The 16,154-nt window shown below is 42.7% G+C and overlaps 3 protein-coding genes across 4 annotated transcripts; 2 read left to right on the plus strand and 1 right to left on the minus strand.

Annotated features, from left to right (window-relative positions):
* Positions 1 to 150: 150 nt before the first annotated feature.
* hprt1 (hypoxanthine phosphoribosyltransferase 1) lies at positions 151 to 4,936 on the plus strand. Its single transcript, XM_037461684.2, has 9 exons — positions 151 to 376; positions 1,682 to 1,788; positions 2,292 to 2,475; positions 3,437 to 3,502; positions 3,805 to 3,822; positions 3,908 to 3,990; positions 4,135 to 4,181; positions 4,330 to 4,406; positions 4,537 to 4,936. The coding sequence occupies exons 1-9, from the start codon at positions 323 to 325 to the stop codon at positions 4,582 to 4,584; spliced, it is 684 nt and encodes a 227-aa protein (XP_037317581.1). The 5' UTR covers positions 151 to 322; the 3' UTR covers positions 4,585 to 4,936.
* Positions 4,937 to 5,079: 143 nt separating this feature from the next.
* pabir2 (PABIR family member 2) lies at positions 5,080 to 11,474 on the plus strand. Its single transcript, XM_037461683.2, has 10 exons — positions 5,080 to 7,174; positions 7,294 to 7,372; positions 7,467 to 7,520; positions 7,908 to 7,951; positions 8,037 to 8,091; positions 8,427 to 8,534; positions 8,940 to 9,025; positions 9,156 to 9,220; positions 9,671 to 9,767; positions 9,980 to 11,474. Exons 1-10 carry the CDS (start codon positions 7,050 to 7,052, stop codon positions 10,113 to 10,115), a joined length of 849 nt encoding a protein of 282 aa, XP_037317580.1. The 5' UTR covers positions 5,080 to 7,049; the 3' UTR covers positions 10,116 to 11,474.
* mospd1 (motile sperm domain containing 1) lies at positions 11,464 to 15,363 on the minus strand. 2 transcript variants are annotated; one of them, XM_037461686.2, is made up of 6 exons: positions 15,204 to 15,363; positions 13,441 to 13,759; positions 13,262 to 13,337; positions 12,788 to 13,020; positions 12,285 to 12,446; positions 11,464 to 12,193 (listed from the first exon to the last, which is right to left on the minus strand). In XM_037461686.2, the coding sequence occupies exons 2-6, from the start codon at positions 13,592 to 13,594 to the stop codon at positions 12,162 to 12,164; spliced, it is 657 nt and encodes a 218-aa protein (XP_037317583.1). In that variant the 5' UTR covers positions 13,595 to 13,759; positions 15,204 to 15,363; the 3' UTR covers positions 11,464 to 12,161. The 2 variants fall into 2 exon arrangements, with proteins under 2 accessions (XP_037317583.1, XP_037317582.1); XM_037461685.2 differs by having other exon boundaries at positions 13,441 to 13,748; positions 15,204 to 15,362.
* Positions 15,364 to 16,154: the final 791 nt, after the last annotated feature.

Genomic DNA, 16,154 nt, shown 5'->3' on the forward strand with positions numbered 1-16,154 from the left:
CTCCAGTGCAGCATTTGATACTGACCATAATACCATCTGGAACCTAGGTGCTCCTCAACGGTTTGGGATCTTATCATATAAAAACATATACGTATGCTCGAACACACAACTGGGCGGGCCTGGCCCATGAGGGGGGGGGGCTCCCGCGTCACTATGCACGCTGCAGCGGAGCTACATTAGAGGCGGAAGAGGACAGAATCCCCCAGGAACCGCGGAGCGAGACCTCCACGCGTGTGCTGTTGCCAGGAAGCTCGCTCGTGTGCGGAGCCAAACTTTAAAGAGCCATTTGTCTCCCCTCTGTTTGAAGACTGCATTCCACTGAATGGCGGCGACTGACGCGGATATGGCGACGGCGCCTTCTAGCCCCTGTATCGTGGTAAGCGCCCCCCCCCGCCCCCAAGCCCCCTCAAAAATAAAGAAACGCAGAACGCATGAGATATGGAAGGTGGTCACGGTAATGTAGCAGCACTAGCGTTAAATACCTCCAGTAATGAATAAACACGCTGTGCGAGGCTGTGGTCGCTGAAGGTGCTTCACCTAGCTAGCTTAGCTTTGGGAACACGTTTTAGCCGAAGCTACGTTACTGTATTTCAACGTGGCCACGGTGACGTCACTAAACCGCGAAAGGTTATGATGTGCGCAACCTTTTTGGTTTCAAAATATAATAGCGAGTTGGCGCATAACGTCAAAACGTGACCTTTAAAATCGATGTAATTTCCTTACAACAAATTGATTTTCTCATACGTAAGTATGTTTGAAAACCTGCCAAACAAATGTGAATAAAGACGGTGAAATCAGAGCTAAGATAGGTGTGACATTTAAATGAACTCTACAATACACACGTACATAAAGTGGACCAGCCACAATGACCTCTATGAGAGTTGGAAGCAAGCTCTGCTCTACACAACATTTCCAGCATTTGAAGTGCAGGTTTGTTATGTCATGGTAGCAAAGCCTAACGTGGCACCAAAATGGAGTAGAAGTTCCTTTTAATCGAGTGTAACATTTGAAAGGAAATAAGCTGGGCAGTGTTGTGAAACATTCACTCTGCTTGCACAGAGTTCAAAGAGAGTTATTCAGTGTTAGTGTTTGTCTTTACGACTTTCCTCACTCAATGACATAAATCGCCTGTGTGTAACAGTGGGGAAATGCGCCTTAACACCATGTTTCCACAAGGACATCTGCTCCGTATCGGCTGTCATTTTAGAGTTAAGCCGGTGTAGCCCAAACAAATGGGCACGTCTATTGTTTTTCAAATGCTCTATCTTAGTTAAGTTATCAGAGGACGGGCGCTTTGTGGTGACAATTTGTTGGCTTTGGGGAATCCAAACTGCAACAGTATGAATACTGTGAGTTGCGCCTTGTCCCTCCCACCATTCCCACAGTACTTGGAGTTCTACGCCAGCTTCTCAGCTGTCACATGATATCAGTTATGTTGTCTGGGTTCATGAGGCATTCGATTTTGAGAATCTACGGTTAGTATTACACACAACTGACCACTGTCTGTTGCTCCACAAAATGTACAGAATCAAGTATTGTTCTCAGAGTGTGTGCGCTTTGTGGCAGAGAGAAAAAAATGTATAATGAGCGAGTCAGTGGAAAAATAAGACCACTATTCACCTCCTCCCCTTCTGCTGCCTGTATCCGTGTTTTTATCCTTTTCTGTCGTGTATTATTTCAGATCAGTGACGATGAGCAAGGGTACGACCTGGACCTTTTCTGCATCCCAAAGCACTATGCCACTGACCTGGACCGAGTCTACATCCCACACGGACTCATCATGGACAGGTCAGATATTTTTGCAGCCTGTGGTGGGATAGTAAAACTGTGAGAAATTGCCCAGGTCAGCTAAAAAGAGCGTGAAATGCTACAAATACATTGACATAATCATGTTTATATTTTGACTGTCTTTCCTGGTTGTAAATGCTACATTGCAATAAAGTGATGTAATGTTCTGAACTGACCAGACTGTTCCTGCTGTTTTGTGAATTGCCTTTACCCACTTAGTCAATATATTCACAATAGGGTTTTGTAGAAGCACAAATCAAATGGAGGTATCTGGTGAAGAATATCTGCATACCGCCGGGTACTGACATGTTGTCTGAATGATTTGTTGACAACCCACTATTATAACTGATCATAGTTTTTTTCCAGTCATTTGAAAAGATCCTGCCAATACGTTTGTACTGTGGTGGAAACATTTTATTTTTATACTATTAATGGTAATTACTGCTTAGTGTAGCTACAAACTGAGCTGACCATCTCCCCCCCCCCTTTCCCACGTGACCCAGGACAGAGAGACTGGCCAGAGAGATCATGAAGGAAATGGGGGGGCACCACATTGTGGCCCTCTGTGTGCTCAAAGGAGGCTACAAGTTCTTTGCAGACCTCCTTGACTACATCAAGGCTCTGAACAGGAACAGTGACCGCTCCATCCCAATGACGGTGGACTTCATCCGCCTCAAGAGCTACTGTGTAAATACATCAGTATTTATTTCTTTGTGTTTTGAAATTCTGCTTTTTAAAGAAATAGATTTTTTTAGAAACATGCATTTCGTGGAGTTTAGCCTCCTCTCCCATTTTATAGATATCTCGAGTAGCAACCCGAGGATGCACCTCCACGAAGGCGATAGTAAGACTTTCAGCCAGAAAGTGTAGCAATGTGACCGCAAAGACAGGAAAGACAAAGAAGACAACCAGGGAGGTAGACAATGCATAAAGATTGTAAAAAAACATCACATTTAGCTGACTCTTTAATCCAAAGCGAGGGAGACGCCCCCGAGAGTCATTGTTTCCGTGCTGCGCGTGTTTCAGCAGCACCTCGTGGTCCTCAGTCTGAGACCGCGCCCACATGGGAAACAGGAAGGCAATACGGTTTCATACTATTGGCTCAGCTTGGTTAGGTTCCTTCTTTTGTTTAAGAGCATCTATGTGCTATTTTTTTAATAACCTGGTTTCTATACCAATGTAGTGCGGATATGAACAAAAATTCCACACTCCATTTAAACCATTGCAGAGGAGGAGCGGGCCATGGGAACCACGCAAAGTGTTAATCATGGACGTGGAGAAAAGAGGCCTACTTTGAGGAGGAGGAGGAGGAGGAGGAGGAGGAGGAGGAGTAGGAGTCGTCGTCTCATTGGTCCACCCACATATTTTTCATCTGTTCAGTGCAGCAGAAGCTTGAGGCCCAGATGACTCGCACACACTGATGTCTCTTTCCGTTGTACTTTCAGAGATATACAAACCTTTCCCAAACCGCTAAGCTTAAAAACTTGATCCACATTGAAAATGTGCCGCTAGGAGATGTTTTACTGACATTCCAAATGTGTTTAGTTGAGAAACACTGAATCTAAATAGTTTGTTCCTTGATAGACTTTCTGCACCACTTTAATATATTTAAGGAAAAGTCTAAAATGCTTCATTCTAATCCTCACAGAACGATCAGTCGACCGGAGAAATTAAAGTGATCGGTGGAGATGACCTATGTACATTGACGGGGAAGGTAAGAAGGATGGAGGGCAGCACGATCGTCACTATAACATTGTACATTTGTAAAAATGATAATTATAACTTGAATCAATGGCGTTGAAATGAGAAACGTTACGCCTCTTGTCATTGATAGCATCTCATTATATGTTGCCACCATTTTCAACAGTAACGATATTTTTCAATTACCTGCTAACTGTTATTGATTAATGCTTTCATGCAATGATCCAAACACTCATGTTTCCTCCTCCTGAGTTTATTTGCACGGAAAAAGGAAATGTTTCTGACTAATGTGATGGCTCTTTTCTTTTCACACAGAACGTCTTGATTGTGGAGGTACGTACCAATGTTTCTCGTTTAGTAAATGTAAGGGCTTTCTATTCCAAGACTAATGACATGTTCTTTCATGCGGCGTTTCAAGGATATTATCGACACGGGGAAGACAATGCAGACGTTGTTGGAACTCCTCAAACAGTTCAATCCCAAAATGGTCAAAGTAGCAAGGTAAATTGAGCACCCGTATCTCTTCTCTCGTGGAATCATGTGATGATGGCAATAAACACATTGATTTTCTGGTTTCCTAACAAATGTCAGGCAGGTTGTTATCGTAGCTATCTGTATTATGATCAGCACTGTTTGTGTCCCCAGTCTGTTGGTGAAGAGAACACCAAGAAGCGTTGGCTACCGACCCGACTGTGAGTTCAAGTCAATGCTTTTCTTTGGACTATTTGTGAAATGTATTTTCAGTGTACTGTATGTGGGATTTTTTGAGTGAGAAATGGCATACCGTCATTTCAGCGTCGTGACTTCATCACAGTTGATGTATCCACCCGTTTCTTTCAGATGTTGGATTCGAGGTGCCAGACAAATTTGTGGTGGGGTATGCGCTGGATTACAACGAGTACTTCAGAGATCTGAACGTAAGTATTCGAGGAGAAAAAAGAGCCATTATGATTCAAGTGGCTCATGTATTCATTCCCATCAGTTTGTATGAACAGTTTGTACCTGCTTTTGAATGCAACAGCACTTATTGAGCCTTCTCTGTTTCAGCATATCTGCGTCATAAGTGAGTCGGGGATGGAGAAGTACAAGGCATAAAGAGCACTTTATAATCATTTGATCACTTTCGTCAAAAATAATTTGCTTGCTCAGGGTCCCAGAGGACAGACTGCTGAAGTGATCTTTCTGTTTTAGCAAACCGACACAGTAGCTTCAACCCCTTGACAAATTTAATTAGCTTGAATGGAATCACATCTGGCTGAATCGCATGGAGCTGAGCTTCACCTGAAATTAGAGCAGTTCTTCTACGCCGCTGCCCCTCCTCCAAAAAACTTTATTTTTAAGCAATGATCTAATTTATTCCTTCGCCACGCTGCTAGCTTTAAGGGCAATTTCACAATTGTTGTGCCACATTGATTTGACAAATCAATTGACAACTTTTGGAATTTAATTTTTTAAAAATTGTAATTCTACTTTTGTTGACGTTTATTTTATTGGCGGTTTAATGGCCACTCTAAAGCATGTTGTTACATTTTCTCAACATCTACATGTGTATTTTGGGACAGAACACAATTCTGTGCTGTGTGATTTTGTGTTGCAAAGCAAATGTTGTTCGCTGTCCCTAAGTATACACATACTATAGATGACATAATGAAGATGAAATATTCGAATACGAATTTGGGATGCATGACAGCTTGAAAATTAAAGTTGTTATGCTGGAAAATTTGTATACTGTACAAATTATAAAATGTCCAATACATAAACTGCAGTTAAAAGTTATTCAATTTAAATTACTTGTATTTACTTGTAATTGAATAAAACAATTTTTAAAAGCCCACATTCAGTAAAGCATCACGGTAAAACATTGTCAAATTTATTTTTCATCAAATGTTCCTACACCTCTGATTGCTGGGCTTCAGCAAATCATTCTCGGCCAAATAGTACAGGAAATACCCCCCCCCCCCCAAAAAAAAAGGTGTGACGTGATATTATTTGATTTCAAGTGATTACGTTTTAGACATGACTGAAATAAACGCCGGCTGAGCAGCACCTTACTTTTTTAATAAATGGTAAAAAGGAAGCATACTTTTCTCATGCTTTTCATGTGGCCAAAGTTATTTGAGATTGTTGTCAAATGTATTATTTTTCGATTTTGTACTGAGCCTGGATGCTTTGCAAACACCATGCATTCATTTAACAGCTTGGTTATGGTGTTAATGAAAAACCTAAACATGGAGTAGCCGGCTAGGCTTAATAAACGCTTACACGTGCTTGTTTTAACCTGATTTATAATGAATCGATACCGGTTGCCTGCTAGTTACAGACACTACACTGACGGGAAAGAAGGCAGCTTGAAAAACGTTAAACGTCCTAATAGGCCAAATAATATAAAGTTATTTGAGTATGAATGCCAAAAAGAACAAGCGTCTTTATGGCTCCTGTAACTATCTGCATGGCGTCTCCCGTCAGCAGAGACCAGGTACAAACATTTGATGCAGCCACATTAATCAAGCTATTCTTGAGATGAAGCTTTGCATGTTGAGTGCATGTAGAAGTCTGCGGTGGGAGCACCGCGCGCCGCCCCCCGCATCCCGCAGCATGCCGGGAAGTGAAGCCGTTTGATTGGACGGGACTGCTAACGCTAAAAAAGAGGCGTGAGCTTCGCTGCTAACGGCTAACATAAGTTAACGTTAGCTCCTCTATGATCATCTAACGCAAGGACCTGGTTCATTCTCGACGGTGTCCTGCGGAAACAAAAAAGGCTACTGGACAACAATTGTTTGCGATAGACGAGATTTATTTTACTTATTTGAGCCCTACAATCTTTTAGGCTGACGAGCTAAAACAACTAAGTTAGTTGGTGAGACTGTGCCTCGGCCTCTGTGGAGATGGTATTAAGGCTATTTGGGTTAATGCTAACTTAGCCTGGCAGGCTAGGTAGCATGGCTGCTAGCTGCGGATGGAACAGGGCAGCGGGAAGCGTAGCACAACATTAGCTGGACGGTAGACCCGCGTTGTGAGAATTACTTTTCTTCAGCGTAGTTAGACCTCGTCACGGCATCCACGCTAGACTCGAGGGTCAAACGTTTGAAACCCTTTTAGACCAAGTAGCTCGTCGGCGTGGCTAACTGTAGCTTTGTTTTAACAAGCTAACATGTAGTTTAGCATAGTCGCGTCTCAGCCGTCATCCTATTTGGCCTTGCAGCAGGAGACTAACAGGTCGGTAGCTAGCCGATACTGGGCATTGTGCGGTGTGTAGCCACGGCATGCTAACCACACAGCAGCGAAGTTTGGGTCTGTTAGGAACAGGCAACGGTTACGCAGACCAGTTGTGACCGATGTTATGCTCGTGGTATGTAACAATCTAAAGATAGTGCGTGATGGTCAGGCTTAATCGGATAGCTTCAACGCAGGAGTTGTAGACGACGGGGCCTTGCGGATTGCAGTGGGCTCGCTACATTTAGTGTGGTTAATGATGTGCTTGGAGAGTAACAATGTAGAACCATTGATCTGATTAGCCCTTTGGAGTTCATCAATTGGTGGCGGCTGCGACAGATAGCAAAATGAACAATTCGGGAGGCTTGCCACAAGAAAAGATGGAGCTGGATCTGGAAATCCCATCTTCTCTCGTTCAGACTGAAGGGCAGTTGAGACGATCCAACAGTGCGCCCATGATAAATGGCCTGAGGTCTCTACAAAGTTACTGTATACTATTTCAGTGGATGTGTTTGTCCTTTTCAGCATCTACAATTACAGTGGCCTCTTTTTGAGAAGACTCATGGTCGGCGTGTGAATTTGTCATTCCAGTGATAACACCCAGGTGTTCCAGAGAGAAGTCCTGCGCAGCCGGAGAAATAGCACAACAGTTGTCAACAGGCCGAACATGGTACCAGACTTGATCAAGCACACCTCACTGAAGTAATGTGTGTTTGAATGATTCTCAATTGAATGTTCTTTCCCACGCACACACTTCTTCTCAGGTCCCTTCTTCGCCCATTCGCGTCCCCAGCACCAGGCTTCATCAGATAAAACAAGTAAGCCGGGGAAGCGTCGTCTTTGACTAGCATTTCATCTTCCAAGATGGCATGTCAGACCACGGTCTCCTTCTCAAGCCATAGGGAGAGACCGGTGTCTTGTGAACCATGCTAGAGAAACACATTTTGGAGTCCATAGGGCCACTGATCTTAAAGACTCGATCACTTGGTAGTATCGGACTGCAACAGATGAATTATTTTGCTCAGATTGAGTCCATTGGCTGAACCACGAGAGATAAAAGTGGTACGGCTTTGATGCCGAGTAAGGCCTCACTGCAATGGAGATACAACAATGTCCAGTTGTTGGATATTTGTATTTATGTCATTTAAGAAAAATGCCTTGGTAAATCACCACTGTGCAACTATTAACCCCGAGTGCTCTTGCAGGAGGAAGGTGTGGACGTGATGAACAGGGAAACTGCTCATGAGCGGTAAGTCGTGTGTTTATGAATACAGTTGGGTGATTTAATTATCGGTTTGCTGTAAAATCCTTATTCCCCTTTTGTCTTCACTCAGGGAGGTTCAAGCCGCCATGCAAATCAGCCAGTCCTGGGAAGAAAGCCTCAGTCTGGTAAAGGTGGCCTCTTCTTTACAGCTGGTCCCGCCCCTCCAATGTTACTGTGTTCTTTTGTCGTAATCGTTGGGAGTCGGCTCGTTCCTCTGCATGTTTTGGCCTCGCGGCCCGGTCGGCCGCTCCGTCACAGTGGAGAGTGGACAAGTACAAACATGCTAGATTAACACTGAAACGATTGGGAGTTAACAGGGCCACCAGTCTTTCAAGGTCAGGCTGAGTTGGTAGTATAATACTCCGACAGACACTCTTCATGAATGCTTTTCACCTGCTGGCAGTGCTGATGTGAGGCCGCACAGCCACTGATCCCTTTGACCCCCTTGGTGTGTTCTTAGAGTGACAATGATTTGGAGAAGTCTGCGTCTTCGTCCTCGTCTCCAAAGCGCATCGACTTTGTCCCGGTGTCGCCCGCACCGTCTCCAACCAGAGGGATTGGGAAAAAGGTACGTCTGACCTCTGTATGGCTGCATGCACGTAACCCGATTAGACCGTGAGCGACCAGGCGCAGGAAGTAGTTGAGGCAATTTCATGGTTTGCAGTCAATTGATTCTCCTAACAAGTTCAAGCAGAGTTATGACTGGAAGCCTGTGTGGTTGCTGGAAGGCAACAGCTTATTGGCAGCAGAAAAAATGCAAATATTTGTTCTGTTTAAGTTCAAAACGGTTTATTTCGTGGAAGCCCAACCAGCTCTAGTTGCAAATGATTCCCTTAATCTTATACTGCATATGTTTTAGATTAAAGAGCTATCAAGGTTGATCAAAATGTTGTTAAACGGTGATTTCCTTTTTCGATGGGCTAACACAATAGCAACACTTACAGTATTATCTTGGTGACTTTCTTCCAAGCAGCAGTGTTTCTCTCCATCACTTCAAATCCTTGTGAGCAGCAACGGCCTGACACCGAGCCCGATACCCAGCCCGACGCGCCGCTTCAGGTGAGTGGCAATGTACTGCGGTTACTTTAGTCTCGTTCTAAATCAAGGTCTTTTTGGAACTTGCTGGTGGTGACTGATTTGTGCCAGAACTTCTATTCTGGCCTGACAGAGTGTTTTCTTTGCTCTTCAGCCGACGGAGTCAAAGCCCCATTAACTGCATCAGAGCCAGCATACTCGGGCCAATGAAACGCAAAGGTACGGGTCCAGACAGAGGTTCAGTAAAAGCTGTAGAAGGTCACTTAATTTGAGAGACATTGTGATTGAGTTTCCTGTATGCAGAGTCACTACAGAATTACAGCGGTTTCTGTACACATTCCAGATTTATATTTTCGTGTTTTTCAACCAATTATCTTGACTTGCTGTATTATGGTCTATTTGGGACCTTCTTTAAAGTATTAGAGCCTAATGTAATGATTCAGGTATTCTAGTGAGAACACTCCTAGGGACTGCATTGATTTATCTTTGGGGTTTGATCACATTCAATGTTTTTAAATGCTTTAAAAAAAAAAAAAAAAAAGATTGCAGTGTCTAGCAAATGACGGATTATATCTCAAATGTATAGTAACAGATGAAAATTGCAATAAAACCCCTTGATACAAGTCTACCTTTTGGGAGCAAATGTCTAAATGTCCCGTTACTCTGCAGGCGAGATGGAGACAGAGAGTCAACCCAAGAGACTCTTCCAGGGCACCACCAGCATGCTGTCTTCTGACGTCTCTAACCTGTCAGAGCTCGGCTCCTGGTGAGCCGAATAAATGTCGTTATGATGAGCCGTCGAAAAAACCCTCTGAAACATAGCCGTTGGGTCCTTGACCCAAATTGTCTTTTTTTTTTTTTTTTTTCTTTCCCCATTTAGATTAGGATTTTTTTTCGGGATCCAGTGGAATATTTATTCAGCTCTTTGTCCGTCTGAAGCCTTTTTAACAAACTTTCCTTTTATTTTTCTTCGTTCAGCCACTCTCCCGATTTGCTGGACGGGAGCCTCAGCAGCGTTGGATCCTCTGATTCGCCGGGCAAAATGGAGGGAGTGTCGCCCTCGTCGTCCAGCAATTCGCCCTTCGCTTCCCTCCAGGATTTGTCCCCGAAGTGAGCGCGCCATGGCAAGACACACCGTAAACGGACTGCAGCCAAAAAGACTCGGGGAGGGGGGTGGCAGAGGGGCAACAAGTTTCCTTCTCAGACTCTTATATCACTATCACCAAGATTTAGTGGGAGCTCTCTGTTTATGTCTCAGCTGTTGTCATGGCAACATCTTTTGCGGTTCTAGGTATGTTTCAATTGAGCAAGTGAAAGCCCCGCGTTGCTAGGAATGACTGAAGGCAGCGTGAGCACCAGCTGCTAGTTCTGGATGGTGCTTGGCTTTATTTCATAGGTGGCAACGCTTCTGTCTCACATAAGAGACACTGGACACATGAAAATAAGACTATTTGGATGTGTAGTTTCCCTGTTATTGTGCTGGAAAACTTTGGTCCACGGGCCGCTTTGTATGTATTCAGCCTGTAGCTTTTGTAAGATAATATTTAACTTATTGGTTTCCTGCTCTGTTTGTAATTATGTACATAAGAATTTCAGATGTTGTAGATAGTTGTAAGTTTGTAAATGTGTACACCTGTGGGGATTTCCTTACCATCTAACTGCAAGTTGTTACTTATTTTTATGTTTGGGGTTTTTTTTCTGTGTTTGTCCATAACTTGCTATAACTTTTAATGGACAAGTATGAGCGGTTAATGCAGTTGAATGTGGATGAAATAAGAAGATGGTCATCACTGCTGTGTCCGTGCCACTACAGGATCCTCTGTATCCTGTTTTTGTAGATAATCAGAGTATGGATAATATTTACCTTCTACTAGGGTATTGTTCTTATTTATGGAAGAAAATAAGTTTATTATAAGACTGGGATGGTGATGGGTTTTAACCATTTGTTAATCGGCACAAACAAAATGGCCCGTCAGAGTACGGGTGGAGAGACTGCTGTGGTTACTTGTATTGAAAGCTTTTTTTGTTGCACAGGATGCGCTCCTGTGATGTGTGAGCAGAAGTGGAACTTTGTCGATGAAACATGATCTACTAATGCAATGTGTGGAGGTAAAGCCTGTTCTGCAAATTTTGATTTTTGCACCAGAAACTTATTTTGGCTGTTTGTCACGTAAACATATGGCTCTGTAGCCTGAGCTGTATGTAAAACAAAAAAATGTGCCCTTTTACTAAAATAGTGTGACTAGTTATTTTTATTGTGATACAAATCAAAATGGGGAAAAAAGCAGTCACCTTGCCCTGCTCTCAAGATATTGTAAGTCATCCTATGAAGTGTTCAGGACATGAAATAGCAAATCTTATTCTGTGTGAAAAGCTGTGTTCCGCCACGCAGAGTCATGACTCTGCTGTGCTAGTGTCTTTTTGTGATGCATCTGTAGCGGACAATAGGACTAAATAAATTATTTTATTATGAGCGTGTTTAGAATGATTGTTGTCCTCAGTACTAAAACACATTGGTGTAAAATGTAGGTTGTCATTTCCAATCATTTACTCTGGAACCAAAGCTTACAGAGACTGCAGACCCGTCTGATCAAACTTTTACAGTATACCAAATAAATTAATCCCTACATTTGGTACCAGATAGCTGTATTGAGACTTTATTAAAAGTTTGATGTAACGTTGATAAAACTTCAAACGAGCCATCATCTTCACAAGTTTTCTTTTGACATGTAAAATTATATTTTAAAAAACTCAACCAAAGTATCCAAACATGCAAATAACTGCATTCAGCATTTCTATTAAATCAATGAATGATGGATTCAGGTCAATACCATAACTAAAGTTGAATGGGTTTATATACACATGTAAAATGTTTGCATGTAGATTCAGTCACTCGAGTTATCCATAGTCTGGTACGTGATGTCAATAGAAACACGATCGTTCTCTGGACCTACACGCCGGCGCTTTCCGCTATTTGCGTCTGTTCAGTTTCGTGTTTACGTACAAACAAGGATCCTAATATATATTGGAGGGGCGGAGCTAACTGAGTAAGTACAACGCCCCCCGCTGTCCGCTGTAGTCGTTGAAGCGTAGAAGAGCCTCCGTTGTGAAGGCGTTCTCGTCCTCCTCAGATAATTTTCCATCCTCCGCTCGCAGCCCTTCATGTGCGTAGGATGACCATCGTAAGAAGACCTAAGATAGAACAGGAAACAAAACAATGTAGTTCACGTTGAAACTTTTCTTTTAACAAAAAGTGCTACAGTATCTCTTTATTTTTTCTCACCGAGAACATAAGCAGCTACAAGTTTCTTGTTAATACTCAAGTGGAGGTAGACAGGCACAGTAGATTCTTGCTCCCCGAGGGTCGGGAGCATCAGGGCGGCCATACACACCAGCCCAAGCAGCACCGTCAGCAGGCTGGGGCCCCCGGCGGCAGGACGGCTCTCTGTTAAACCCAGTGGGTGACAAGCAGACATCTACAGCTGCAGGACGTAGCATGTGGGGTTGACTTAAGATAACCCATAGTGCGTGTTCCTGGTGACGCAACACTGATGTGCTTTCAATAATACACAAACAGAACATCAACTGATTTTCCCTAGATGTGCTGATAGTACAATATAAATTGCAAACACCTACCAATTTTGATTTAGTTTAAACGTGGCAGTAGTCACAACATGTGTTATTAAAGACAACCACAAAAAGCCATAAATCACACATTGCCCAAAAGATATATTGAGCATTTGGTTCCATCTAGTGGCAAAACCGTGCAATTGTCCCTCGCCCTACCTGTCTGACATGCTGTCTGCTCGAAAAACTCGCTGACTGCAAGATGCTCTTTGATTCTACGCTCCTCATCTTGAACCCGGGGGCTGGGGGGCTCCTGGGACGCTGAGGGGCGCAGCGTCGCCATCACCACTTTGTGGCCCAGGGCTTTTCGCTGACTCTGCTCCGACACTTGCAGTCGGAACTTGTCGTACACCCCGTAATGGCACGCACGCACATCCCTGTGTCGGATTACTCTGTGAGGACATCGAGAGATAGATCAACTCCTTGCTTGATCAGACCAGCTTAATAAACAACTGTCTGACTCAACACATAGTCAAATTTGCCCATGAAAGCTAAACGTTAGTATGTTTATCAAAGCAAGCGATAAACAGGATAAAAAAAACATGGCTGTATAAAGAAATCTCATGGATAGGAAATGTAGTCCCTTCAGTGCTTTACCCAAAAAAAAAATTCTGCACACAAAAACAAACTCACATGTCGACACAACACTGTGGCTTGACCGCTCCAGTGGCATCAACCACAGCGTATTTGTTTGGCGCTGTACACAGCACTGGATAAGAGAAGGAGAAAAAAAGCACACTGACTATCAACATTATCCAGTGTCTGGCATACATGGAAACCCGAGCGGCTTGTGTTTAACCCCACCGACTGACCTTTAAACTTGAGGGCGAACTCATACGGGTTGTAGAGGGTGAGCACCTGCTTGTGAGACGTCTGCTCATCAGCGTAGAAGATGAGCTCAGTGGGGAACACAAACACAGGAAGGCTTCCTTCCACCAGCTCAGGCTGTCGATGCTGCTGCTGCATTGGCTCCAGCTGAGCTCTTCCCCTTCCCCGTCCACGGTCTGCCGGTGTCCCCCCACGCCTTCTCTCCCTCTGGCTAACTATCACGCAGTGAAAACTCCCTTTAGCTGGAAACGGCAACTCCCTGCTCTCATTGCCTGAGGGCCATGACGTGTCACTGTGAAGAGACTGAATGATTAATAAGAAAAAGCCCCAGACAACTTATTTACATTTTGCGACCACAAAAAAAATCCCACTACATTTCCAGAGAAAATATTGTATTTGTTATTCCATTTATGCATTGCAGTTAGTTTGCATCTGAATGTTTTGCATGTGGCAAATGCAATGAGGCACATTTAATTCACTTCCAATGATTCAACTCAAGCCAAACGCTGTGTGGTGTGCCAACCATTTAGGAGCAGGACAGAAACTTATACGGAGTCATAGCCACAGCCCAGAAATGGACATTGGACATTCCCCTCCCTTGCTTAAAGAGATCTTCAGATCATGCCGCCTCCTCAAAGGATGCACCTCAGGTGGAGGTCTTTGCCTTTGCTCTGAACACCTAAAAAGTCCCCCACCACCAACATCACCACACTAATGGACTAAAGGGGAATTAAATATAAATAGCTTTATGCCTGCAACCATATTTATACCTGCAAACATATATTTGTAAAGATAAATAGTAGCTGTATATGTCACTTCAATAATCTATTGATGAAGCACTTAAACTGCATCTTAAAAATATTTGTTTTGCTATGGCAGATGTGTGTGTGTGTGTGTGTGTGTGTGTGTAAAGCTAAATTTGCAGTTTGAGCACAGCAAATATTGTACAATGTTCTCAATCATGTCTTGTTACTTATTGAACAGCATACTGATAATAGTGTTACATATTTGTCATAACTGTACAAATAATTGCATAATAACATGTATTTCTTAAAGACAAACTTTAAATAAGGATTAATATCAGGTATAGATCATAAGTCAAGCATTTGGTTGTTGTTTCAAGCCAAAGAAGCATCGTTCAAAGAGGTTTGAAGGCTGGACATCATTCAAGTTCATGGAAGTTATTCCAGTTCAAGTAACTTCAGCTCATCCACTCAAATATTTAAAAGCTGACTCAGTGTGACATGATGTGTTTACATTGTTACCGTAGAGCAACCCATTTGGTACACACAAATAACATGACACATGTGTAGCAACATTTACTACCATTACTACCTATGGTATAATAATTCATGACTGTTATCTTGCCTAATATGTATTCCTAGTTGTTCAAGAAGTAAGGTAACATTTCATATTCAGAGACCCTCACCACATGGAATTATTGAGAAAATAATTTTTTATAGTACCTGAAATATTGAGAAATGATGGTCACATATTTAGCAACGGGGAGTTATAGATAAATTCAACCATATCTCTGGTGACGCTCTGTAACAACACGAAACGTTCGCTGTTGTGTAATGCTAACGCTGTTACATTTAACTTTAGTGTTAACATCAGCTAGCATTAGCCGGCTAGGACAACGCCAGATGTTAGCTAGCTGAGAGACTCTTAACGTTGTCCGCCCGCAGTGTCATTCCAGAAGAAAAGAATACGGTTGTTTCAAATCAAGATAGAAGTGAGACTTTACCTTGTTGTCAGCACACGGGTTCCTGTAACGTCAGCCGGGTTGGTGCCTCTGTTCCCACCTTGTTGTTGTTTCGCTACAGTCTTCTTTTCTTTGTCAATAATATACCGCAGACCTCGCAGTGCATGCTGGGAAGGCCAAGGGCGAGACGCGTGATAGACGTCAACAAGAAAGACGTTACGTATTCCAAGCAAGGCGTAAGATGTTTGTAATAACTTCTTGTAAGCAAATTAACGCCGCAAATAAATTCAAAGCCATTGAGGATATATTTGCAAAATACTTTTAATGTATTAAATCACTCAATTGTTAATCATAAAAAATAGCTAAATATGTTAATGAAATATATACTAGACGGTTACCATTGTTTATTAGGCTTTTTCACCTCGCACGGAAAGGGACAAGTTTAAGTCTTCAGATTTAGGTTGCTCAGCTTGCCATGTCCTAACAAAAATGTTTCCGTTATCCAAACCGCTTTTCGGTTTAGCAAAAGAGAAATTCAAGTGAGTGTCTGGATTTGGCTATCGTGACTTCACACTGACCTATATATCTATAAGATACTTATTCTACTCTCTCAATTTAAAATCACCATACATTTGCAGTAATTTTTACATTGGAGGGTATTTAATCACGAGTTAAAAGGACATATCAACAAGACCCTTGATGTAACAGCGATGCTGCCCTCAAGTGCTGTCGGATTTACGAGGGCATATGCTCTGATCAGGCGTTACCCTTTATGGTTTTAGAGGCGTAATTGTGTAAGTGACTTTTCTACTCTTATATTTCCACTGTATTGACTGATCGTTCAATGATTTAAGGGTAATTTTACATATTTTCATTTTCTATCACATAGTAGTTTTGACCAATTGCAGGATAGGGTGTTAGTACATTAGGTGATTCAAAGACTTTGGAAAATGTCCAACTGAAATATTGTGTATGTTTTGTGAGGTCAAGTAA

The sequence above is a fragment of the Pungitius pungitius genome, chromosome 2 (assembly GCF_949316345.1).
Source record: "Pungitius pungitius chromosome 2, fPunPun2.1, whole genome shotgun sequence".
Lineage (NCBI taxonomy): Eukaryota > Metazoa > Chordata > Actinopteri > Perciformes > Gasterosteidae > Pungitius > Pungitius pungitius.